At 43.4% G+C, this 26,816-nt stretch overlaps 1 protein-coding gene across 1 annotated transcript; it reads right to left on the minus strand.

Annotated features, from left to right (window-relative positions):
* Positions 1 to 2,463: 2,463 nt before the first annotated feature.
* Positions 2,464 to 26,816, minus strand: SPP2 (secreted phosphoprotein 2). Its single transcript, XM_082630846.1, has 7 exons — positions 26,558 to 26,816; positions 26,334 to 26,458; positions 19,385 to 19,507; positions 18,177 to 18,284; positions 12,498 to 12,552; positions 9,403 to 9,498; positions 2,464 to 2,580 (listed from the first exon to the last, which is right to left on the minus strand). Exons 1-6 carry the CDS (start codon positions 26,628 to 26,630, stop codon positions 9,413 to 9,415), a joined length of 570 nt encoding a protein of 189 aa, XP_082486972.1. The 5' UTR covers positions 26,631 to 26,816; the 3' UTR covers positions 2,464 to 2,580; positions 9,403 to 9,412.

A 26,816-nucleotide genomic window follows, 5' to 3' on the forward strand; every position in this document is an offset into this window, starting at 1 on the left:
TCTTTTCCCCAGTCAGTCAAACTGGGGTAGTATCAGTAGCTACCCAATAGGGCAGTTTTAAGAATTAAGGGATGGGATACATGTAAAGTGCCTGACTGGTTGCAGCGTTCAATAGGCGACAGCTGTTTGGTGATTTGACCATGGTTGCAGGGCAGGCTAAATAATGTCCTCCCCAAACATGTCTATGTCCTGACCCCTAAAGTCTGTGAACATGGTAGTTTACATGGTAAAAGGGATTTTGCAGATGTGATTAAGTTAAAGATCTTGAGGTGGAGATACCCTGAAATATACATTTCACAATGTGTGTAGAAGTAGCACAATGGTATTTTTGTTTGTTTGTTTTTGTTTGTTTTTTGCAGCACGCGGGCCTCTCACTGCTGTGGCCTCTCCCGTTGCGGAGCACAGGCTCTGGACGCGCAGGCTCAGCAGCCATGGCTCACGGGCCCAGCCGCTCCACAGCATGTGGGATCTTCCCGGACCGGGGCATGAACCCGTGTCCCCTGCATTGGCAGGCGGACTCCCAACCACTGTGCCACCAGGGAAGCCCCACAAGGGTATTTTTATGGAGAGGTTCCCTGCTGTTGGTCCTGTTCAGGGTTCCCAAAGAGGTCAGAGCTAGGAGGGAAGGCTAGTGGTGACCATATTCGTCCATCCACAGCTGAGGACAGGGCTGCACCATTCAAAGGACAGCCACGAGGTCACTTTGTTTGTTCTCAGGAACAACCCCGCTTCAACGAGCAGAGCATGTAGGTCCCACACTCAGCCCCCATCCTTTGTGAAGTCTCAGTTGTGGCCAAGAGCCAGTGAGCCAACTTTCCCACTCCGCAAAGTGAGTTTTCTGCCCAAGCAGGAATCTCCAAGAAAGTACCCAAGGGATTGAGGTCTTTGTCCCCCAAGCCATTTACTTAGAAAACGGCCCCAACTGCTGACCCAGTAGAGCCAGGGCTGAAGGATCTGAGAACCCCTAAACCCAGACGTGGTCCCCCCACAGTGAGACTGAAACTGACATCGGTTACCATGGCTTCCACGAAGTGTCAGGATAATACACTAAGTCATTACTGGTCATTTGTACCTTGATTTCAATTTGCTTTTTTCTTCCTGCTCCTTCAGGGAATTGCTCTGCTTACTACAGCTTATAAATGCTGGCAAGGCTAGACCACACCTCACATCCGATCTTCTATATTTTTCAGAACTTTCCTGGCTATTCCCATTGGCTTGTTTTATTTTGACTTTAAGATCAGCTTGTCAGGTTATGAAAACAAATTCTGTTGACATTTTAAATCAAATATAATTACATCAACTTTGTAGATTAATTTAGAAAAAAACTGACATCTTTAGGCTTTCAAGTTTTGCTTTATAAGAATAAGATATATCTGGGGCAGGGATAAATTGGGAGTTTGGGATTAACAGATGCATACTACCATGTATAAAATAGATAAACAACAAAGATTTGTTGTATAGTACAGGGAACTATATTCAATACCTTGTAATAAACTGTAATGGAAAAGAAAGAAAAGAATAAGATATGTTTCCATTTACTGAATCTTCTTTTATGTCCTTTAATAGAGTTTAAGGGTTTTGTGTGTGTGTTCTGCATATTTCTTTTAAAATTTATTTGTTGATATTATTTTTTTATTGTTACCATAACATCTTTTGTCTTATATCTTATAATATAAAATTGACTAGTATGTATGAGGTTTGGGGATTGTCTTCCTACTCAACTCTCATATTGTTTTTAACAGGTTTTCAGTTGATATTCTAGAATATTCCATGCATTGAGCCATAGCTTTTGCAAATAGTATTAGTTTTGCCTCCTCCTCTTCATAACTGAGTGTAATCTATGGTTTCCTGCTCTGCTGTCTTTATCTGGTTTGGGTATCAATATTATGAACCCCCTTCTATCTTTACAATCTCTACGTGGCGCCTCCCCTGCCCGGCAACCCCCAGCACCCTGGTCCTTACCTGAACATCCATGGAGGACAGGTGTGATGTCTTTAATGGTCAGAATAAGATATTAACTGCATATAAAGTAACCTACATTTCCGTAATTTCCCAGTCTCTGAATCCACCAGCCTTTCCCAAACATTTGGGCTAACACATTCCTGTCACTTTATTCTGGAGGCAGAGAATAGGATTAAACAAACACTAAGCCTGCACAGTTCAGTCTTTGCCTCGTGATAGTCATGGGACCTGAAGCAGGAGTCTGTCAGGTCGTGTATCTGGCAACAGAACACTCTGATTTGTGATGTCAGCATGTACATGGGGATTGTTCCAGCCAGTCCCCTCCCTGAGCACCGCCACCTTGCGCTAGCTCAGCCCGGCACTGCCTTTCCTTGGGGGTCAGCGGGCCCGCAGGCAGAGACACTGAGTGAACTCTCCTCATGGCATTAGCTTCTCATCTAAAAATGTGAGAGTTACTCCTATTAAAAAAAAAAAAGAAAAGAAAAGAAATGATCAAGCGATGAAAGAAAGAGGAAAAGTAAGCCATTTATTATCGACTGGAACTGATCAAAGGAAAAATCACACAATTTGTAAAGTATCTTTCTTCACTGGAACTTCTATTCCTTCCAATGCATTTTGCTGTTAAAAGAAAGAAGGGGAGGATTAGACCCTGTGGCATGCATTTCACACTCTTACTATGAAGGCCCAGGGCCCAGGATTCCTGGGCGCTATTCGAAAAGGAATCCAAGAGGGCACCAGAGACTAGAGCAACTATGCAAAGCAGCCAGTTCCTTGAACAAGGAAAAGGGTGAGAGACACCTGAAGGGAGAAGAGGAGGTAATGGAGTCCAGGGAATGGAGATGAAGGCCCAGAAAGGAAGGTCAAGTCTCAAAAAGGGAAGGGTCAGAGGTTCCCCGAGGAAAGGTTGCAGCCAGATCCCGGACTCAGTCTGGTCTAAGGAGGTGCTGGTGGTGGGAGGTTGTGAGGGAGGGAATCAGTCAAGCCACTTAAGAAGAGACTGGCTGTAGCTGTGGTCTTTTGAGGCCTGGCGTTGGAGGTAGGACTATTCATTCATTCACTCATTCATCTGTCTTATTCGTCCATTCAATAAACATGTGTGCATTGAGTATCCACTGGGGCTTATGAAGATGAGTAAGGCATAGTCCCAATCTCCAGAAGAAGAAGACAGAAATCACAGGCAAGTAGAGAAGACAGAGGCAGTCAGAGGACAGAATGGTAAATGCAATTCCAGATTCCCATGTGCAGGAGACCTCGAGGAAAAAGGTTTCTGCAGAAGACGTGTGAGCTAGACTCCAAGCACAAGCTGGGAGGCAGGGTTACTGGGCCTGGGAGTGAAGGTCAGACCCAGACTTGGGACCATGGAGCAGTCAGCCGTGTGAGTCTTCCATGTGAAGCAAAGGCCAAGAGAAACCAGGGACACAGACAGGGAGCCTACCGTTGCGGGGCGTGCCCGATTTCTCATGTCCCAAATCACTAGTGAGTTTAGATTCCACCTCCCAGGTGGTCAGGACTTTGACCTGTAAGGACTGATGTGAAGATAACTCTGGTGACAGTACAGAGGTGGCTTTTGAGACCATCAGGAAGATGCTGACCACACCAGGCTAGAGTGATGAGGCCAGAACATGGTGAGGAGGGTCAGAGCCAAGAAACACTTCAAAGGAAGGACCAGCAGGCAGAACACAGTGGTAGCTGAATGACGGTAGGGAGGGGGTCCAAGACAAATCCGTGTCTGGTCTGTGTAACTGGAAGCTGAGTTGGATTCAGGAGGAAGAGTAAGTTCTGAAGGGAAGAACTCCATTCTGAGGATGTTGTGGAACATCCCGGTGCTGTTTAATCAAACCTGGAGTTCAGGTGAGAGGGACAGTGTGTACATAGTCCCCAGACAGGTGGGCCTCAAAGCCCTGGGGCGCCTGGGATGATCTGGGAGAGGGAAGACAGTGAGTGGAGGGAGAGCCAAGGCTAGAGCCCTGGTGACCATCACCACCATTCGAGGAGCGGGCGGAAGAAAAGAGATCTACGAAGAACAGAGATATCTTGACCAAGAGGAGGGCCAAGGAGGCCATGTCTCAGAGGCCAGAGGATTTCAGGGAAGAAGGGAGTTCCCATCAGCGTCAAATTCTGTCATGAGGATCATCAGGCAAGGGATGGACAGGGACCAGGCAGGGACAAAGGGCGTATACAGAGCAGGGCAGAGCCAGATGGAAAGGAACAAGAGGGATCACAGAGAAACTAGGGATAAACCACGGGTAGGGAGCCCATTGTACAGTAGATCCTCATCATTCCCAGAGATTTGTCTACTTGCTAATATTTACTTGTAACCTCCACATCAGTACTCCTGGTGCTTCTGAGTCATTCTAGGATGTTCACAGAGTGACAGAAATCTGCCCACGTTCCCAAGTGAGCTCATTCAAGGCTATCTGCCCCCTGTCTCTTCTCCCATGTTGTAAACGAGTGTCCTTTTGCGGCCTACTTAGTGCCATGATTTTTGCATGTCTGTACTTTTTCTTGCTGATTTTGCTGTTTAAAATGGCCCCCACATGTAGTCCTGAAGTGCTCCCATGTCCTGAGCGTGAGAAGGCGGTGATGTGGCTTGCAGAGAAAATACATCCATGAGATAAGCTTCCCTCAGGCATGAGTGACAGTGCCAGTGGCTGTGAGTTCAGTATTAATGAATCAACCATATGTATTAAATAAGACGTCTTTCAACAGACACACACATAAAACAAGCCTACTGATTACTGGACAAAATGTGACCAATGGCTGGTAGGAACCTAACCCTGTATTTCCCGCAGGAGCAATAGTTCAGGATTTGCTGATTCAGCATCTGCAGCCACTTTATAGAACATCGTTACAGTGAGTAATGGAAACGCACTGTACTTGGTGGGGCAATTGGTAGGCATGTGCAGGGAAGGAGCCTCAGAGCAGCGTGTGAGAAAATCCAGCCACACACGCCAGCTTTCCACCTCTGGGCGCTGGCTGGGCTTGTCTGTCTTATGTGTGGGGGACAGGGAGGGTGTCTGTCTTCCCCAGTGGGTGGGCTGTCATGGAAGATCATGACAAGAGGTTGTGACTAATAAACTTCATTTCTGAATAGTGAAATCACTCAATAGGCTCACCAAAGAGACCCAGGTTTTAGGGTCACCCCCCTACATAGTCGCTGGCGGGTAGGTATGCTGTTAACATTGCCAGTCAATTCAGGTTTTTGCCTTCCAGGCATGCTTTACTCCATAGGTGCTTCACCCAACACATGACAAATGTTTCTTAAACAAATGATCCCTGAGGTTTTGCCCTCTTGTGCTATTTTCTAAATGTGTAGATATTGACATGAGGTCAAGTAATACAGGAAGAAAAAGAGGTGCTTTGGGGGCAGACAGACATCGGGAGTTAATCCTAAACCAGCACCAGCTCTGAGAGGAGGGGCCTCCAAGGCCTTAGCTTCCTCATCTACAAAATGGAGATATAGTGATAAAACTTCACTTAGATGGTTGCAAGATTTATATAAGGCAACGTAGGTGGAAGGTCCAAACACAGACCCAGGCACCCTTAAGAGTTCTGATCTTCATGGGTGCAGGGAGAGGCACGAAGTTGGGATTCGATGAATATTTTTTGGACAAATTGATAAAATCAGGAGACTGATTCTTTTCACCATGCAGTTATTGACAAAAGACCTCTCTAAGAACTGCTGCTCTTGGACATATAGCATAGGAATTCCACACTAAATAATGATTGCAACAAAAAGGAAAGAGTATCACTCACACTGCTGTGGTTTGGGTGACGGCAGTGTGGTTTGTGGTCTTCAGGCCACTACGTCATGCAAAAGTCAGAACTAGGCCAGCTATAAAGATCAAGAAAGTGTGAAACTCTCAAACAGATTTCTTTCGACATGAGAGCTGGGACCTGATTTTCCCCTGTTCCTATTTTAGGGTAGCAAATAAGAAAAAAAATCTCAGACCTCTTTGTTTAAATACTCCCTTTCACTACCCACACCTACATATTAAATGATTTTCTAGCAATCTGAAAGAATCCTAGAACAGTGGTTGTTAAATTACAAAAATACTTCCTCAGCTCCTAATTTGTTGCAGAAACTGAGCTAAGCTCTGAGGATTCTATGATTCTCGATGAACCAAAGTCTCTGCCTTCAGAAAGTTCCCCACTGGAAGCATGTCATCCACAGTTTGAAAAGAGTTGTCCTGAACTTGTTCCCACATCGGTTCATTCCTTCCTTTCAACCCGAGGGAACCCTTATTATAGTCTAGGCACTATTTTTAGCATTAGGAACTAGACAATGATATTGTATTAATAACTTAGTATAGACATATTATTAACCGTATTTTTCATGTTATTAAACTAAAATAATAAAGATGACAAGGTAACATATCCTAAAAGAGCTCATTGTCTAGCAGGAACAAAAGCAAATAAAATAATAATCATAAATCTTTGAAGAACTGAGCCAGAGACTTTAGGGACTACGTCACTCTCCCATCTCCTAAGAAGCAGAGAAAGCTTGGAAACGGATTCCAGACACAGTGGATTGGCCTCTTCACCGGACCCCCTGTGCTGGCCTTATCATAGGATTCTGGGAAACTCAGAGCACAGTGTGGAAACCTGCCCAGCTGAGGGTCAGGGGAGGGCAGGGATATAACTGGGACATCAAGGTCAATGTCCAGGCCAGGGTGGCAGTGTTTGGTCTTTAGTCTGTGCTGCCTTTAAGGAGACATTTTTTTAAGTGATCAATTTCTTTACAGAAGTCAGATCATAAATTTATATTGGGATATATATCCCAATATATGTATCCCAATGTATATATCCCAATGTATATATATATACATACATCCCAATATGTATATATTGGGATGTATGTATATATATACATACATATATATGTTTATATATACATATATATATGTATGCAATATAATCATTAATAAATAACATACAGCCAGTCCACTAAGAATTCTATTTTCTCCTGCTGAGGATGTTCTGTAAAGCAAAAAGAAATGATTTAAGTTTATAAAAAAAGAATATGATGAGTCTGTTTCTTTGTAATGAGTACTTTCTTGATTTCAGCCTGAAGCTGGTTTTTATTTTTAGGGTGTGTATAGATTCAAAAGAAAACCTACCATTTGCATCTTTTATCCAACACAGCCTCACTGGTAAATTTCCCTTCGATTTTAGTAAAATGTCAATTGACCTCTTTCAAATTCCAGGGTTAAAGATTTATCATACTAGGCTTGGCTGAATTTTTTGATCACAGAAGCTCAAGAACCCAAAGTGAGAGTCTGTCATCCACTCAAAAAATACTTCCAGAATGCTTGCTGGGTGCCCGGCTCTGTGCGGGGCCATGGGAGATGCTGGTGACAGAAATTGTCTCTCTCCTCACCTTGGGGGGCCCTGGTGGAGCCAGATGGAGCAGAGAGGAAATAGGTAATTGCAACGCCCTGTGATGAGGACTTTAGGGAAGTCATAAAGGGATGTACCTCTGACATGCGGAGACCCCTTGGGGAAGAAACGCTGAGCTGAGATGTAAGTGAGGAGGAGGAATTAGCCAGGTGGATGTTCCAGGTAGAGGTCTGAGCAGGAGGAACTGCAGGTATTTCAGTTTTGCAGGAGCTTCAGGGCTGGTGGCCTTGGGAGAGATGAGGCTGGAGAAGTGGGCAGGGGCCGGATCACGAAGGCCTTTGCAGGCCACGCTAGGGAGTTTGGACTTTATCCTGAAGGCATACAGTGTTATGTAAACTGTAAAACCCGTGAAAGCCCAAGCTTCATGATTAACTTGTGTGTGTGTATGTAAAAATGAATGTACACTGAATCCATATCTATAATTACATCCAAAGATTCCTTTTAAATGTGCCTTTCATCAGGTTCCTTTAATACTTGGGAGCCTTTAAAAAGACAGAGCTGCCTTTGCTCCAGTCCCTAGTAGCTGCCGATTTATATATGCATGAGGAAGTGGTGCTCAGTGTGGGTTTGCAAAACCAGGACTCAGCCTCCAGCACTCGGGCAAATGGGCTATTCTTCCTCCTGGTTCAGGGTCTGCCTCTGCTTTGCTATATAAATGAAGTGAACCTTAGGGGGTTAAATGGAGAAGGATCAGAGTCTGCTCTGCATTTCCAGATAAACCTGAAGGCAGCGTGCAAGGTGGACAGCGTGGAATCAGGACCCGAGGCAAGATCTCAGGCAACAGGTCGTTGGTGACAGTGATGAAATGATGGGCTAAAGCCAGAGAAAATGTGTGGACCCTGTGGATGTCGGGAGAAGAGGGCCAATGATTGTAATAACATATAATGGGAAAGAATCTAAAAAAGAATATATGTGTATATGTATATATATATATATATATATATATATAAACTGAATCACTTTGCTGTACACCTGAAGCTAACACACATTGTAAATTAACTATACTTCAATAAAAATTTTTAAAAAGAGCCAATGCTACTCTAAAATTTTGCGCTGGAGAAAATTCAGTGGATGCTGATGCCTTCTATGAAGACAGGGAGCTGAAGAGGAGGCTAGTTGAGCTTCAGGAGCTCAGGGGTGCTCATGCAACTGCCTCCAGTGGGCAGGTGATGTAAGAGCCTGGATCTCGGGATAGAGTAAGGTGAGGAATGTGTGTTTGGAAGCAACTGTACATCAGTGATCAAGTCAGGCAAGTGGAATAGATGACAGTAATCTAGAGAAGAAGGAAAGGACTAGGCAAAGGAGACAAGACAAATGGTCACCAGGATTGAAATGACTGATCAAGAAAAGGAAGGCAGATTAGATGCTAGAGATCTGAAAGATCACTATCCAGTTTGCAAAAAGCAGAAAAGTGAATGGGAAGTGGGGAGGTAGGGGCAGGAATCATAGACCACAGTTTTGTCAAGACGCTTAGCAGAGAAGGAAGTAGGGAGGGAAGGCAGCTGTTGAGATGGGGAGACTGGGTCAAAGAAAGGGCGCTGTTCTGTTTGTGGTTTGTTGTTTGTTCTCAGAGTAGAGAAATTTGATCACATCAACAACAGCACATATAAAAGCCAGGGGGGGCTTCCCTGGTGGCGCAGTGGTTGAGAGTCCGCCTGCCGATGCAGGGGACGCAGGTTAGTGCCCCGGTCCGGGAGGATCCCACATGCCGCGGAGCGGCTGGGCCCGTGAGCCATGGCCGCTGAGCCTGCGGGTCCGGAGCCTGTGCTCTGCAACGGGAGAGGCCACAACAGTGAGAGGCCCGCGTACAGCGAAAAAAAAAAGCTACAGGAAAAAGATTGAGGGTGCAAGAATGAAGAGACAGTCGAGGATCAGTATCTGGGAGGAGAGAAGAAAAGGTGGGAGGCCAGACAGGAGCTGAAGAGCAGACTCCAGACGTTGGAGGTGTGGGAACAGCAACTCTAAGACATCCCCACCCTCCAACCCCCCGCTGGTAGCTTCTATCTCTAAATACACTTGTTTTTAGCTGTGTCCCCTTACCTCAAGGCTGTCACTCAAAGCCAGTGTTTATTCTTGCTCTGGGCCACAGGTTCAGGTTCCTTCTATTTCCGGGAGGAAAGCCCCTTCTCATGATCTCTGAAGATAGAAAGGGGATATACAGGCTCTGTCATTCACATCAAAATCTAAGACAACATGGACTGTGTGACTATAAATTAATGAGAAAGGCTGTGACCAGCACCACCAGAGGCCCTCCTGCCAAGAGGCTACCCAAGAACACCATGACTTCATCTTGCTTATCAAGTTCTTCCTCATGCTTGCCTGCACGGTGTGACAGCTGAACCCACTGCCGTATGCCCTCGAGGGCAGGGACTGTCACAGTTATCTTTCAGTCCTCTGAGGGATCTGCCCAGGGCTTGTCACACACATTTGTTGAATTAAATTAAATTGTCATGTTCTAAGCAGTCTCTGAGATGGCTGCACCTCTGCATCAATGAAGGTCCCAATGCCCAAAATGTTTTTAGAATTCAGCTCTGGAATTACCTTCCAAGGAATATAAAAAGGATCAGTCGCATTAATTTATATCCATATAATATTTTTTTTGTCCCAAATGACATTTTCTCAGTGTGGTAGCCAGCCTCAGAGAGGGCCTGCTGGTATTCACACTCCTGGGTATTCCCCTCCCACATAGGACCAGGGTTGGACTGCGCGATTAATTAATAAAATATGCAGAAGTGATGCTATATCTCTTTCAAAATTAGGTAATAAAAGACTGTGCCTTCTGTCTTGGGTGCTCTTTTGCTTGCTCATTCTCCTCTCTCTTTCTCTCTCTCTCTCTCTCTCTCTTGCATCATGTTCTCTGGCAGAAGTCAGCTATCATGTTTTGAGGACATTCAGACAGCCTAGTGGAAAGGCCCATATGGTAGGAAACCAAAGCCCTCATTCCAATAGCCCCTGAAGAATTGAGGTCTGTCAACCACCATGTGAGTAACCTTGGAAGTGGATCCCTCAGTCCCAGCTAAGCCTTCAGATGAGATCACAGCCACAGTCAACATCTTCTCTACAACATTTTAGAGACCCTGAGCCAGAAACACCCAGCTAGGCTAGTTCCAGGTTCCTGACCCTCAGAAACTGTGAGATAATAAATGTTCGTTGTTTTAAGCTGCTAAGTTTTGTGGTAATTTGACACACAGCAATAGATGACTAATGCACCCAAGTTGGTTATTAATCTGATTAACTGAATTTATTTCCAAAATTAAATCCAAGAGCACATGTTTTCCATCACTACAGAGATTCAAAAGAATGAGCCCTAGACTCGGAAGGTAATTCCTAAAAAAATTGTTCAAAAATGTTCTCAGCAGTGGTCACATTGTTAGAATAACTATATTTCTCCCAAAGTGGCACATTGGAGGAAGTCTAAACTCAGGCCTTTTTTTAAGTAAGCCTCATATTGTAAGCTTAGTACTTCAAATAAATTAGGAAAAAGCCTAAGGATGGTCAGACACTGAGCTCAATGAAACATTAATATCTGTGTTATTCATTTTAATGGAGAACTCCGATCAGAGGGTAAATTTCACAACTCTTCTGTAAAGCAGCATGAAAAAAACAGAGGTTTTAGAGTCTGACAGATCTGTCTCTAAGTCCTGTCTCTGCCCCTCCCTACCTGGATCAAAGTCCTACATTGGCCGTGTAGCCTTGGACTAGTTACAGAAACTCATTAAACCTCAGTTTGCCCATCTACAAAATGGGAAGGAACATAGTGCTGTCTCTCAAGATGGCTGTGAAGTTGAAGGAGAAAACTGTCAAGCAATTAGTCGAGAGTTAGTATTTTGTGTCTACAACAAACAACATGAGTTGTTACTCATTTCTTCTGTGTAAGCAGGTAATACACCTTGTTTACAGTGCTGTCATGAGGGTTAAATGAGAAAAGTGATGGTAAAAGGGAGAAACTAAATAACTGTTAGTTCTGTCTGCTTGCTGAAAAGTACAGTTGAGGTTGGAGGGCAAAAAGAAGTTTAAAAGAGTTTGGGTTTTTCAGAAAATGCTCCAGATTGGAACAGGAGGCAGGTGAGTGCTGATTTCCTCAGCTAGATTTGATATTTTGATTCCTGACAAATTTTAAGTGAGTTTTGATGCCTCAAAGTTAGCTTTTCAATGATTTACAAAGCTGGTTTATGAAGGACTGTTCTTTTTTTTTTTCATTTTCCCTTAAAATATTTTGCATTTCAGGGGTTTATCTCTTATGACATGAGTTCAGCAGAGTCTGGCTTGATCAGAAAAGGATGTGTTTGGTGTCCTACAGAAGAAAACAGGACCACTTACTAAGTGACCGTTCATAAAATGGCTCACTTCTTGATATGTCAGGAGTGAGACCTGTAACGTAGTACCAGTCATAAGGCAGGCCCCCTCTGCCCACTTCTGGAATGTTCTATGACTTTATTACTGATGCCACAAATACGCTTTTCCAGCAAGGAAGCAGTGAGAGATCACCAAAGAGTTTTGCTGTCATCAGCTCCAATAGAAAAAAATCCTCCTATTTACCTATTTTACCAATAGGTAGAAATGTTTCCTAAGCCATAGAACACTAACTCAATCCCACTTCAAATGAGAGACCACTTAAGAAGGGGAAAAAAAGAAAGCCCTCCCTCCCTGAAGCAAGATTCTTAACGGGATGGTCACCTCTGGTCTTATGGCTGGAGGATTACAGAATTCAGCCCCAGCCAGTCAGATGAGGTTTAGTCCAGATCCTTCCACCTCCACATTGTTGCATACCTGGCTCCTAAAACTGGTCATGCACCCAGGAGGGAACTATCATGCTGAAGCTGGGGGACCCTCTTATGGTAAAAACCAGCACCTGTCCTGCCTAACTGGCAGAGATGTTGGGACATGAAATGCAATCATAGATGGAAAGGCTCTGCATAAATATAGAGCTGCCTAAATGAAGAGTTGTAACATTATTGCTTACTGTTAAGAAAGGAGCAAAAGCAAATGTTTATTTTCTGTGATTTCTGTAATTGTTCAAAGCTTATGTACAGATATTTCTCATTTTAAATGACTCCCTGATAACTTCAGTATGAAGTTGATTCACACACAAAAAATATATATATGTATATTAAAAAGAACAGATCTCAACTTACCAAGCAGATAATTGTTTCTTGATGTAGAGGATCCCAAGATATCCCCCAAAACCATCTAAGTAAATGTAGGCATTAGTATGTATCAGCACATGAAAGAGAGAAAAAAGAAGGACACTGCAAAATATGCAAATATTATCAGGAGGACTCAGATGTATTATATAATTTATTTTTAATGAAATAAGGCAATACATTACATTAAATAACTTTATATGGTATTGAACATGTATGTCTAAAAAGGCATGTGGGGAAAAACAACTTACATGAAGTTTAAATTGTCTAAAAACGTTTCCACTAGACTCAAAATGACCCCCAATTGTTGTGGATGAGAAAGACGGAACCTCGTTATATGGACCTGCAAATCAACTCTGTTTAGGTCAAATCTGTGAGTTTTCGCTCTATGAAGTCCCCATATGTGTTCAATTAAAAAAAAACAAAAAGTAGTCTTCATGAAGCCACTGAAAGCCCATAGTCACAAAGTAAGGTGGCTGCTTGACTCACAACCTTTCTACCAGGTGTCTGGGCGACCTACCTGTTACCCTCTCCATCGTGAAGAGTCAGTTAGCCTGCTGGCTTTTGTCAGAGTGATTGGTCTAGCAGGCAGCACAGTTTAGTGGGGGAAAGAATCTTTTCAATAAATGGTGCTGAGACAACTGGATATCCACATGCAAAACACTGAGGCTGGACCCCTTCCTAATCAAAATGGACCATGGATCTAAATGTAAGAATCACACAAACAACAAAAGAAAAAAATGGATCAACTGGACTTCATTAAACTTTAAAACTTTTGTTCTTCAAAGTGCACCATAAAGAAAGTAAAAAAAAAGCCTCACAGATGGGAGAAAATATCTGCAAATTGTGTATCTGATATGGAACTTATATACAAAATATATAAAGAAGTCTTTCTACTCAACAAAAAAAGACAAATAAGCCAATTTAAAATTTGGCAAAGGAAATTTTTTTCTTTTTTGGCCACTTTGCACAGCTTGCAGGATCTTAGTTCCCCAACCAGGGATCAAACCTGCGCCCTCGGTGGCAGTGAAATCGCGGAGTCCCAACCACTAGACCGCCAGGGAATTCCTACAGAGGATTTGAGTAGCCATTTTTCCAAAGAATATATACAAATAGTCAATCATTGCTCATTAGGAAAATGCAAATCAAAACAATAATGATGCACCACTTCACACCCACTAGAATGGCTAAAATTAAAAAGACAGACAATAATAAGTATTCATAAGGATGTGTAGAAACTGGAACCCTCATACATTGCTGGTGGGAATGTAACATGGTACAGCTATTATGGAAAACAGCTTGGCAGTTTCTCAAAAAGTTACACATAGAGTTACTTTACGCCCCAGAAATTACACTCACAGGTAAATACCCAAGATAAATAAAAATATATGCCCACACAAAAACTTGCACATGAATGCTCACAGCATCATTATTTACAGTAGTCAAAAAGTAGAAACAGGGACTTCCCCGGTGGCACAGTGGTTAAGACTCCACGCTCCCAATGCAGGGGGCCTGGGTTCAGTCCCTGCTCAGGGAATTTGATGTCGCATGCCGCAACTAAGAGTTCTCATGTCGCAACTAAGGAGCCCACCAGCTGCAACCAAGACTCAGTGCAACCAAATAAATAAAAAATTTTTAAAAAAAGATATGTATTAAAAAAATGTAGAAACAACCCCCATTTTGATCAACTAATGAATGGATAAATTAAATGTGGTTTATCCATACAATGGATTATTATTCGACAATGAAAAGTACTGATACATGCTATAACATGTATGAACCTCCAAACATGCTAACTAATATAAACCAGTCACACAAGAACACATATTGTATGTTTCTATTTATATGAAATGGCTGGAAAAGGTAAATCTATAGACAAAGAAAGTAGATTAGTGGTTACTAAGGGCTGGAGAGAATGAGGAACAGGGTAAGGGGTCTTAGGGTTTCTTTTCTGGATGACGAAGTGTTCAGGATTTAGATAGTGATGAGAGTTGTACAGCCTTATGAGTATACTAAAAACCACTGAACTGTACACATTAAAGGGGTGAATTGTATGGTCTGTGAATTATTGAGTTGGCTAAAAAGTTCATTCGGCTTCTTCTGTAACATCGTATGGAAAAACCCGAACGAAATTTTTGGCCAACCCAATATATTTCAATAACAGTGTTATTTAAAAAAAAGGGGGGGGGACACATGACAACGGGAATAATACCAAGAGGTATCTCCAGCTGGAGCTAGAGAGAAATGCTCTGTTTCCTCCTAAGTTTAGACGATATGAATCTGGAGTAGCTTGTAGTCTTGCCTCCTGCTACAAGGAGAAAACTCATTTGCAGTAAGGGGAGGAGGGACAGAGAAGGAAAAAAATGAATGTGGCCCAGATAGTGTTGACAGTCACTAGATTGAGTTGTCCAAGAGGACAACTCCTCCCTCTCCTTTCTAGGAACGTGAGCCAGGAATTATCTCATTTTGGCTTAGGCCACTTCTAGTTGAGTTTCTATCATTTGAAATGGGAGAGAGTAAATAAATGAAATGCCTGTAACTCTCCTCCCCCGAGTTCAGAATTCCTGTTCACTCTTCCTCAGTTTCTCCTTTTGCACTGTTTTGGGTCTCATGGCTGAAACTCTAGCCAAACCTCATCCCGTCCACTTGAAATCAGAAGGATATGTCCAAAGTCTAGGCCATTCATCATCCTACAGATGTTAGCATTTCATCGTGTGGTTGACTGAAGTGCCATACAGAAATCGTTTATCCTCTACATACATCTTTTTCAAAATTAAAAAAGTAAAAATAAAAACTGCCCATAATTTAAATATTTATTTGGTTAAGAGAGGAGAATATTAACAATTTTAGAAATTTATTTGTTCAAATCTTTTTACAAAGCATTTATACTTATTAAAATTATGTAGTGGAAAACCGGAATGTTTTTGTACTAGAGACAATTTCTCTCGTTGTATGCTTACCAGATATTTTCCATTTGAGCTAAGTCCTATTTCATAATAATTAGGATGTTTGATCTTATTCTCCATGGCTTCCATCTTTCTTCACATTATATTCCTTTCTCTGGAAATTCTTTTACTATCTACATATGTTTTTCAAGTGGCCTTTATGTTCATTGCTCTGGGATATTGTTTTTCAGTTTTCTTTCTTTTATTCCCTACTTCCAACAATGATTTATTTGTTCTGTGTCTAAATTCATTCCAGTCAACTGTCTTTCATGTTTGTAGTATCATCATTTATTTCACTGAAAATGGTTAACAGCTGTCGTCTAATTTTTTTTTCTGTTTCATGTAAGAAATCTATTTTAGAGTTGCCAGGAATTACTTTAAATCTCCATCTGCTTTCTTCTCTTTCTTTCGAATTGCAGAATCCTTTAATTTAAGGAATTTTTTCTTTGCTCATAATTCTTTATGATCTCTTAGTCTTTGAGGCAAAGCAACCTGGGAGTTTATTTTAAAATCTTGTTTGTTTCCGGGACTAACTTAACTTAGTATCAGAGTCTTCTTACAAAACTTGGGACTGGAAGAAAAGTGAGTAGTCTTCAGTCTGCAGTTAGAAAGTTGCAATAGGTTTGTGGGTTGTGCAAACAATCAGAATCAACTTTCCAAATCAGAGATGGAAGAGGGGTTAAATTAGGGGGTCACTTATTAACTTCTAATGTGTTAAAGGTCATAGAAGAACAGGCATCCATTTCTCTCGACATTCACCACTAACTCCTAGCTCTATTTGGCACTCTCTCTCACCTGCCCTGCCAGCCTCCCAGTGCCCCCATCCATTCTTACCTAGTTCCAGTCTGTTCTTCATCTATTCTGTCACTGCCCTACTTATAACCCTTGAATAGCCCCAAGCCAAGGATCCTTGACATGACCCATGAGGTCCACCTTGACCAGGCTGGTGTCCTCTCCAGCCCCACCATTATGCCTCTCTTCTCATATTTTTCTCCCAGTCATGATGGATTTCTGTCCATTTCTACCCATCAGCTTAGCTTCCCTCACACATCAGGGAACTCTGTCATGCTCTCCCCTGTGCTGGGAATCTCCTCATCCTTCCCCTCTACACCCTGTGCCCTTTGTCCTGAGGTCACCGACCCTCCAGCCCCCCGGGGAAAGCTCGCTCTGACCCCACACAGTATTGCATCCTCTTGCTACGAGCTCCTGAAAGCTTGCCTGGTAGTCAGGGTAACCCCTGCTTAATGGACACCCCCAGACTCATCCACAAATCCCACAAGAGCCAGAGCAGTGCTTCTCTTGCTCTCCACTGTCTCCTAGCTTCCCCCATATAAACCACAAAATCAATATGCACAAAATGCTTGTGACATGATGCTTGGTCCCTGTCACTTCTGGGTTAGCTTGGCCAGGTGTGCACCACTGTGTCAGCTGTGAAGCACACCTCACTTCCTGGATACTTTACTGGAGTCGAGGCCCTGGGTACCTGAACTAGCATTAAGGAGATAGGATCCAGAAATCCCCTGGGGATTGACCCTCAAATGTTGCCCGTGAGAACGAGATTGATCAATAATCTGATGCTCAACTGAACACTTTTGCAGAATTCTCCTTCCAACAGTGAAAACACCCCTGTAACAGGAGTTTCTCACTCCTTCCTAATTCTAAAATGGACTTCCATATAAAATATGTAAGTCCTGGGTATGTTCATAATAGAGGAACATTACTTTTATGTGTAATTCTTGAAGTTGAAATTGTATACTCTTTTCATGTAATTTTCACTACAGATTTAAATCTTGAAAATTTAATAAAAATATACATAGAGAAAGATATCATTGGACAGATTTGGCTGTATAATGGTAGAAACATTTTTTAAGTAGCAGTCAAAGATATTATCCATTATGAATAAACAAATAACTTAATGGTTATGTTTTTATCCCAAATTAGAGTCTAGAAGCTTCCTCCTCATATCATATTCCTGACAATTTCTTCCTCATTTTTCTTGTATTCATTCAAGTATTGACTGAACATTTATCCTGTATCAAACATTGTCCTAGATGACAAAACAAACATTCCCTGCCCTCATTTGATGTACATCCCAGTAAGGAAAGCAGTCAATACACAGACGAATAAGTAATATAATTCCAAGTCAGAAATGTATGTATTACTGATTTCACAGTATTATTGCAGATGAATATCAGTGCAATTGAAGGAAAAAAGATGTGTCCTGCCATTTACCAAGCAGCTATTACGTACCAGATTCTGGACCAGATCTTTCACGTCCATCGATTTACTTGGTTTTCTCAATATCCTATCGGGTGGTCTCTATTACTGGCATTTAACAGATGAAGAAGCTTCAGATCATGGAGATTAAATATCCTGACCTAGGTTGCAGAGCTGGTAAATGAACACTGATGTATCAAAAATTCTCCTCTTCATTCCACTAAACCACAGAGGCAGTGAGATGCATACTTAGATCTAAAACTTTGAAGATTTGCTCATTGTTACTTTAAGCTCATATCCTAAATCTTAGAAAAAGAGAGAGAATTGGAAGAAGTAAGGGATATTGAACATGAGATTGCAGGTGTAAAAGGGAGATGCCAGCTGAGTAAGCAGAGCTATACCTGAGTGATGCTCCAGCTACTCTATCACACCGGCCTGCCTGCCACAGACCCACACAGACCCTAAGAGGTAGGTGCTGTCCCAAAGGATGCCGAGCCCCTGCACTTACCTCTTCACTGCTGTTAGACTCGGAGCTGGAGGACCAGTGGCAGCGAACCCACACGTCCTGCACCTGCTCAGCAGACACCCGCACGGTGCTTCTGCAAACAGCCGCCGGCTGGAAAAGGGGAAACAGTGAGTTCTATGCCCGACAGCTGGTAGAAATGGTTAGGACCTATCTAAGAAATCAGGCAACACCATAGGGCTTGACGCAATGATGCAGACAGAAAGGAAAAATTCACAGAGACATTTCATTTTTCCAAAATGAAAATTTCTCAAGACCTAAGCAGACACAAATGATGATTTAAATATCTCTTAGGCTTTTGCTACATTACAAGCCCTGAGGGAAATCAAATGTTCCCTTCCTGAGCACTGAGTGGGTTCCCTTGAATGGTTTCCCTTTTGAACAACAAGAAATGGGAAGATCTCCCAAGGACCCTGCTCTCCCTTGGCCTCAGATTTCGTTAGAAACAAATGCTAGTGACACCTGGGTTTGGGACCTTTGTGAAACAGAGCCACAGCGAAAACTCTCACGAAACAACAAAACAATAGGTCCTCTTATCAGGACTGACATCCCTGTGTAACGACCCAGACATCACAATGATAAAGTAACAAAACCCTGAGACCTCGAACATCTGAACAAGAATGCCTCGGACAGTGAATTTGGGGTGCCTCCCGTCCCTGGGGTTAACCAAGCATGGGGCCATGTGCTGGTCACTGGGGAGATAAAACTGACCACGCTGTGGTCCTGACCCCCATGGAGCCCAAGCTGGTGGAGGAGACAGATTTTATACAACAGTCAACTATAAAACAGTACACCTCGCATCAGGAACACAGCTGGCATTTTAAATTCATTTAAAATAGAATTTGAAATGTCTCTGGGATTTTTCTTGGCTATTGGCCTCTTCATATTCACTTTGCCTGGAACCATCATTATCCCTATTTTTAAACAGCAGAAAACTGAAGCAGCAGGGATTAAATAATTTGCCAGGATTACTCAGGACTGTGGACTCCAGAGCTTGAGTCCTCGACCACTGAGTCATGCCGTCCCTGCCCAGGGGACAGCGTGGACACAGTTAGTGGTGCCTCCCAGGGTGTCCAGACGCCAGGCAGTGGCCAAGCCCTCTGTGTGGCTTTGAATCAGATCCCGGTGATGTAGGAAGACAGGTGCTCCCTCGCGTTGTTTTCTGGCCTGGTGGCCTTTCCCCCAACTCTTACCATGTAGTAGCCCCTCTGGAAGTCACAGGTGGCGGGGTCTTCCCCAGAACCCCTCCTGCACGTCGTCTCTCGGATGCCAAACTCTATGTCCATGGTCAAGCTGTCCTCATCCAGGATGTTGACCTTCATGAAAACAAAGCGTCAGTTTGCCATAGATGTGTTTCTGAAGGTCACATGCTAGAAATGTGTCTCCCTGCACAAGGAGAAAAAGTGACAGAATACCCCACCACTAAAGCTTTCAATTGTCGTGGCAATCACCCAGTTCCACACCCTCATTCTGAAGACCAGGGGAAGAAGTGCTTTACCAAAGGCTCACAAGACTTTACTGAGACAATAGGACCAGAACTTGGGTGTCCTGACTCCACGCTAAGCACTGCTGCTAATGACTTACATTTATGATGAATCCTCAGGATTTATAGATTCCATATTTGCAAATTTGCCTACTTGCTAAAATGTACATCTAACCCCAATCAGTACTGGGTGCCCTCACAGCCATTCATGAAGACACGCTGGGCGGCAAAGAACTTGAGTCGCCAGATGCACATGCTCCCGACCGGGGTCAGATAAGGTGATGCTCAGGCTCTTTGCCTCAGCAACCAGACCATACACAAGTCAATTTCATGGTCTATTTTGTGTCACGGTTTTCTCATTTTTGTGCTTTTCCTTGGTGATTTTGCTTTTTAAATTGGCCCCCAAGCCTAGTGCTGACAAGCTGTCTAGTTTCCTAAGCACAGGAGGGCTATGATGTGCCTGATGGAGAAAATACATGTGTTAGCTGAGCTTTGTTCAGGTCTGAGTGACAGCGCTGGTACAGTGAGCTCAATGGTAACGAATCACCATATATATTAAATGAGTCTTTAAGTGGAAACACACATAAAACAGGCACATATTGATCAGTTAACCGAAATGTTGTGACCAGAGACTCTCAGAAACCTAACCCTGAATTTCCCCAGGATAAACGGCTCAGGATTCACTAACCCAGTGTTCGCAGAATCTTTATGGAATATAACTGCCGTGAATAACTGGAATCAACTTATTTTAAGTGCCAACGTATTTATGAGATTCAGATTTAATATCTAATATGTAAAAATTATCAATAACCAGGGTCATAAATAATGGCAAGGCTGAGTTTTTAGTCCTACTTGTTTTTAGAAAACTCTGCTTGTATCAGCACTCCTCATCCTGTGTCAAAAAGAGACACAAAGACCTCCCTATCCCGAGCTTGGAGCTAGCCACTTATTTCCAAAGCAAAATCAAAGTATTTTAAGTGTCATTTTCCTAAAAGAATGTTCCATACTTTCTTAATAATTCCTGAAATAAGTAAGTAGCAAGTACATCTCTGCTGTACAGCATTATCCAGCCCCGCTTCCCGGTTGATCAGTTCGGATCTATGAACAAGATTACACAGTTTTCCACTCCTTTCCACCAAGGGTGGAATACTGGGGGTACCTTCCAAACTTCCTGATGAGTGTGCTGTTCTGATGACATGGACGTCTCCTGACTTACTAAATGCCCACTGTGTGTGCTGCACCAGAAGCACAGCAGGGAAGACCCCACGGAGCTTAGATTCCACCTGGGGCAGGGTGGTGGGGCACCACACAGCAAACACACTAAAGAAAACTGAACAAAGACCTTCCAGATGGCTATAGGGTTAGGAGCAAAAAAAACAACGTGGCAGTGGGGATGGAGAGCGGATAGTTTAGACGAGGCACCTGAGAAATCCTCCCAAGGAAGGTGTATTTAAGCTGGGACTTAAAGGATGGGAAGGAGCCCATCCTGTGAGGAAAAAGCAGAGCCAATGTCCTGGGGCAGAACAAGCCCAGCGGTGGTGGTGAAGCAAAATGAACAAGAGGAAAACCAAACACCCTGAAGTTGGAAAGGAGTGTGCCAGATAGTTAATGGTCCCATAGCCCATGGGAACAAGTTTTGATTTCATTCTCATTGCAATGAGAAGTTCTCAGAGGCTTCTAAGAGGTAAGAGCTGAGTCACCATGGCTGCTACAAGGAGAGCACATGGGATCAGGGACAAGATGTCAGCAGGGAGGTGGGCTCCACTGCCCGACCCCACCCCAGGCTCCAAAAATGCCTTCCCTTTGAGGTCTTGAGCCCATCCTTTGGCAAATTTGAGTCAACCCACACATTCACCTACTGCCCAGTGGGGAGAGAGGTGGTGACAACACTGTGACAGCACAGACCACTTGCAGTTAGGGAGTAACAGGATAGTTTGCTTTGGAAATACGTGGTCAGCTCCAAGCTCGGGAGGGGGCGTCTTTGTGTCTCTTTCTGACACAGGATGAGGAGTGCTGATACAAGCCGAGTTTTCTAAAAACAAGTAGGATTAAAAACTCAGCCTTGCCATTGTTTATGACCCTGTTTACTGATCATTTTTACATATTAGATATTAAAACTGAATCTCTTTAAAAAATTAAAAACTCTTCAGCTGGAGCGCATCAAGCAGGCTCTCCCCACCACCACCCCCAGATCATGCTTCCACAATTTCTTAAAGCAACCTGATGAAAGCAAACTGGCAGGACAAAAGCTTAGTTTAAAAGATGAAAATGCAGGGGGTTTGAGTACTGATAATTTTAACTGTGAGATGATTTTGCAAACTTTTTGCATCTCTAAGCACTTTTAAGCACCCTTTCCAGAATATGGAGAAAAGTCAAATAACTCTGTTTTTTCATTTGAGTTCACTTTCAGCCAGTGAATTTCTGCTCTGTGTTCTTTGAAAAATGTGGGACAACCCAAATACTCAACCATAAGGAATCAAATGGAGAAAATCCCAAACCCAGGGTTACGGCTGAAATAAATCATAGTCCTTTACAATCGGTGTTACAGTGTGGTCCTGTTTTTTTTAAAAAAATATATTTTATACCCACATATGAAGAGAAAAGAATCAAAAAAGTCATCCTGCCACATGTTCATAGTGTGTGTCTCAGAGGGCTGGATAATGAATGTTACTTTTGGTTTTCTGTTTCTTGTTGTATCCTGTGACTCTTTATAATGAGTATATTTTGATTTTTTTATTTCAAAAAGAAATAAAAATATACAAGCCATAAAATACCCATAACAATTCCTTTTGGAGAGTACAATGTTTAATGTTATGTGTCAATTTAGCTGGGCCACAGTGTCCAGATCTGTGGTCAAACATTGATCTGGATGTTTCTGTGAAGAGGTTTTTGGATGAGGTTAAAGTGGTGGACTTTGAGGAAAGCAGATTACCCTCCTTCATGTGGGTGGGCCTCATCCAATCAGTTGAAGGTCAGACTAGAACAGAGACTGACCTGTTTCTCAGCAGGAAGAAATTCTGCCAACTGACGGCCTTCAGACTTGAGCTGCAATGTCAGTTTTTCCCTGGGTCTCCAGCCTGCTGGCCCACCCTGCAGATTTTGGCTTTACCAAGCCTCCACAATAGTGTGGGCCAATTCTTTAAAATCAATCTCTCCCTGTCTCTGTCTGTCTCTGTCTCTGTCCCTCTCTCTTCTCTGCTTCTCTGGAGAAGAAGAGAAGTGAGATCATTTAGATTTTTCAAACTAAGCCCTTATGATTGGACAAAAAGTAAAGCTCAGGTATAGCTGCCTATCATACTGTAGAAAGCCAAAAAGCAAAACGTGCAAAGAGGAAAGGTAAAAATGGACAGAAATGGGCATAGACACATAAAGGATCCCAAAGCTTCCGTGGCTTTGCCCCAAATGTCCCAGAATCCATCTACTCCTCACCTTCCCCACACTAAGAGGCTCAGTTGCCATAGGTCACCATCTGCTTCCCACAGTTGCTGTCTGGGCTTCCTCCTGGCATCCCACTCCACACAACAGCTGCAGAGATCTTAGAAGGTCTTCTTGCACTTTATTTAAAACCTCCTCCCAACTACTCCCTGCAGGAGGTCCTCCCACGGCTGGAGGTTCTCGTCACTAAGTGAGTCTTAGCTCAAATATGGCACCTCTGTGGAGATTTCTGTCCCATCTGACAGCTACCCCAGCCCAGGCCCAGGCCCATCCATCATCCTATTTTATTTTCTCCACAGGACTCCCCACTCTCTGAGACTACCTTCACTTATTTATAGAATTTGCACCCCATTCTCCCTTCATCCCCTCCCTCCTCTCCCTCCCCTCTCTCTCTGCAGTGGTATCTGAGCTCCATGGGAGCACAGTCTGGTCCAGCCTCTCTGTTCCTCACCCCCAGCACAGGGCCTGTGTCCACCTTTCCTTTCTCTGCTTGCGTACATTGAGGGAACAGTCTGTGTGTGCCTAGTGTCAATGTGGGAACAAGGACATCGTCGTGGCTGAAGTCACATTTCCCCATGCTTTCCCATCTTTTTTAAACTTGGAACCCAAGAGTTAAGTCACTTACAGTCAATTGCAAGAGCATTTGATCCAAGTCCCTGGTAAATCGCAGTTGTTCTTAACCCTGACTACACATTAGAATGACCAGGAAACATGTAAGAATATGAGCCCCACCCTCAGGGACTGGGATTTAATTAGTCACCATCCTGCCTGGACATCAGGAGTATTTCAATCTCCCACATGATGCTGATGTGCAGCGGGGTCGAGAACCACTGGGCTTGTGAAGCAAACTCAGGGATAAAGTAGCGGGGCCTGACCCCTCGTCCTAAGCCCACTGAACTCTACCCCAAACCTCCTGCACATACACAAACATTACCAAACCACTTATTTCCTTCGGACATACTCCTAGAAATGAAACTATGAGATCTAATGTTATAAATATTTGTTATTTTTAATGTTTAACGTGTTTATAAACATGCTTAACAAATTGCATGTTTGCAAAGATAATTTTACCAAATTACATTTTCTCTAGCAGTGTCTGAGATTTCCCTTTCACCTTTTCCCTGGTTATCTTTATTCTGATTTTGTCAGCTGTCGGAGAAGTGACATATTTTTCCCAATGTTTCAAGCTCATTTGTATTACTATTTTGTGCATTGTTTTGTACCCTCAAGGACAGTGATCTGATCTGTTTCCTCATCTCTTTCCTGAGGACTTTGCTTAGCTCTGAGTGGATCTCTCATGGCCACTGTTATGAAGGGAATTGGCATATTTGGGGGCATCTTTAGGGTGTTTATAGAAGGCATGACTAACGCATACAACAAAGCAAAATGTGAACCACTTCTAAGAAGAAAGATGTATCACCAGGACAGATCAAAGTAGGAGAGTTTTCCCTCCACTGGGAGAAGAAAGGAAGTTTTCATGGAAGGGACATGGTGAATGTAACTCGGTTAATGAATTTGAATAGTGAGAAAAGGCTGGAAAGAAACAAGAATAGGCAGAATTCCAGATAGCAGAGCAGCACACAGGAGGCGGAGGGGCATCTCCCTCCTGTGTTCTCACTAAAGATCACACGCCCACATACACAGGTGTGTTTCTTTGCAGGTGCCTGTGTGTCTGGGCTCAGGTGTCTGATACCAAGATGGCCCACACGCTGGAATGTTCTCTGGATGACTACACCTCATGCTAGCTCGTTTCCACTGGCCAGATTTCCATGGTGTCAGTAACTGGTTCTCTGGGGACCTGTCCTCATGTTCTTATTCACTTAACTGACTACTAACTTTCTTCTGTAGCAAGCACTAGCTAAATTACAAGTAAATCTAAACTCATTTGCAAGCTTGGCAAGAGGACACTGATTGCCCCGCACCACACGTGGATTTCATTAAATGCAACAGATGGAAGCCCAAACAGCCAGTGTACGATGGAGGGGTTCTTCACTCTGTCCAGTCCTCCTCCAGAAGGAAATTGCCCTCTGGCCTGGCAGCTGACCACACGTATCTCGCCGTGCTCCCGTACCATGACAGCCAGGCCAAGTGACCCCAGTCTGGCCACAACAGCCTGGTCCTGGGCTAGCTAAAGCATCATCTTTGTGACCTATGACCCAATTAGAAAAGACAACTGGGACAATTCAATTAATTTCCTGGGAATCTGGAAATAAGAAACTGAGCTAGTTTATGAAGGAGTTGGGTCAAGATGAATGTATTGTATTTAGAGACTTGAGCTATGGAGCCATGAGCTGTGTGCCCTTCACAGGAGGAGAGGGGACAAGCCAGGGGTGTGCTAAGGTGGTGCCCGGCAGGGATGGGAGAGGTGAGCATGAAGGTGGAGAGGAAGCAATGGCCTTCTGGCCTCTGCGAGGAAGCGGCCGCTGCCTGGACCCCTGGCCATGTCTTCACAGTTCGCAGTTCCCAGGCAGCCTGTCTGCAATGAGTTCTCATTTGTAGGACCAGGAACTTTGCAGAAGCTCCTCACCCCACATCTCAACCTAAACTCTCTGGCAGGTATTTCTGCTGCCCACTCCCACCACCACCCCTTGCACGGGATGATGAGCAGGCGGTGAAATCACCTGGGGCCCAGCCAGGAGGGAGGCGACCTGCAGGCTAGTTTCTCATTTCCTTGGAAGGATAATTCTGTGTTTCTTTCTTTGCCAATCGCGGCCTTAGTCATTGGAAGCCCATGAAAATTCATCTTTTCCCCATTTCCCCAAGCTAACAGGAAACAGACTATTACAAAATTGACAAAGCAAAGTGGATTTCTTTGGCTCAAAAGCCAGAATTTATTTCCTATAAGTATTAGGAGCAGAACTGCTGAACTTGAAAAAGACTCATTTCTAATAAACAAGCAGTTTTTAATAAAATATCTCAAAAGGAACCATGGGAGCTTTGGGTCCAGAAGCAGGATGTACAGAGGGTAACATCTGGAAATAGGAAATGATGCCAGAGGGAAGAAAAATGCAAGAAGAATCAGTCATCCGAAGTAGCTTTGAGAGCTTTACGACAATAATTATAATTAAATCCTTTCTGTATTAAAAAAAAAAAGAGTGTGAAAGAGATGAGTAGCTGTTATCTTTTTAAACTGGAAAATTTTTAACTTGTAACCCAAAAAAGGACACAAGAAAAAAACAGAAAGCAGTATAAAGAGGACTAGAGAAGACATACCAGGCACTTACTCTTCTAATTGAGCTTCTGAATGCCCGAAACAGATAGGGGCTCAGCGACTGGGAATTCACTTTTGCCACGGAGGCGCTGACAGCTTCCTTCAAGGAAGACGGGTCATAGTCATACACGGGAAAACCTGGACTCATAAACACATGAGGACACAGTGAGACAGGATGCATGGATGAGGACAGCTCTCCATCATCAAGGGCAGGTGGCCTGACCCTGAGCTCCTTACCTGCACAGTAGTGGAACCAGTAGTTCGTTCCAAGGACAAACATAATCAAAACCTTCATCACCATCTTCTCCATTCTGGGAAGGATAATTTCAGTTCCGATCCCAGCAGACTGTGTCTATGTGCTTTGGGGGTGACCAGTCGTCCCGAAAGCAGCTCTTTATTAAGTGTGACCTGGCTTGCTCACTCCGACTGAAGCAGACTGCGGCTTCAACAGAGACAGTTGATCCTGCAGTCAATATTTACAGCTGCCTTTTCCTAG

This window comes from Mesoplodon mirus, assembly GCF_964341445.2.
Source record: "Mesoplodon mirus genome assembly, chromosome: 8".
NCBI lineage: Eukaryota > Metazoa > Chordata > Mammalia > Artiodactyla > Ziphiidae > Mesoplodon > Mesoplodon mirus.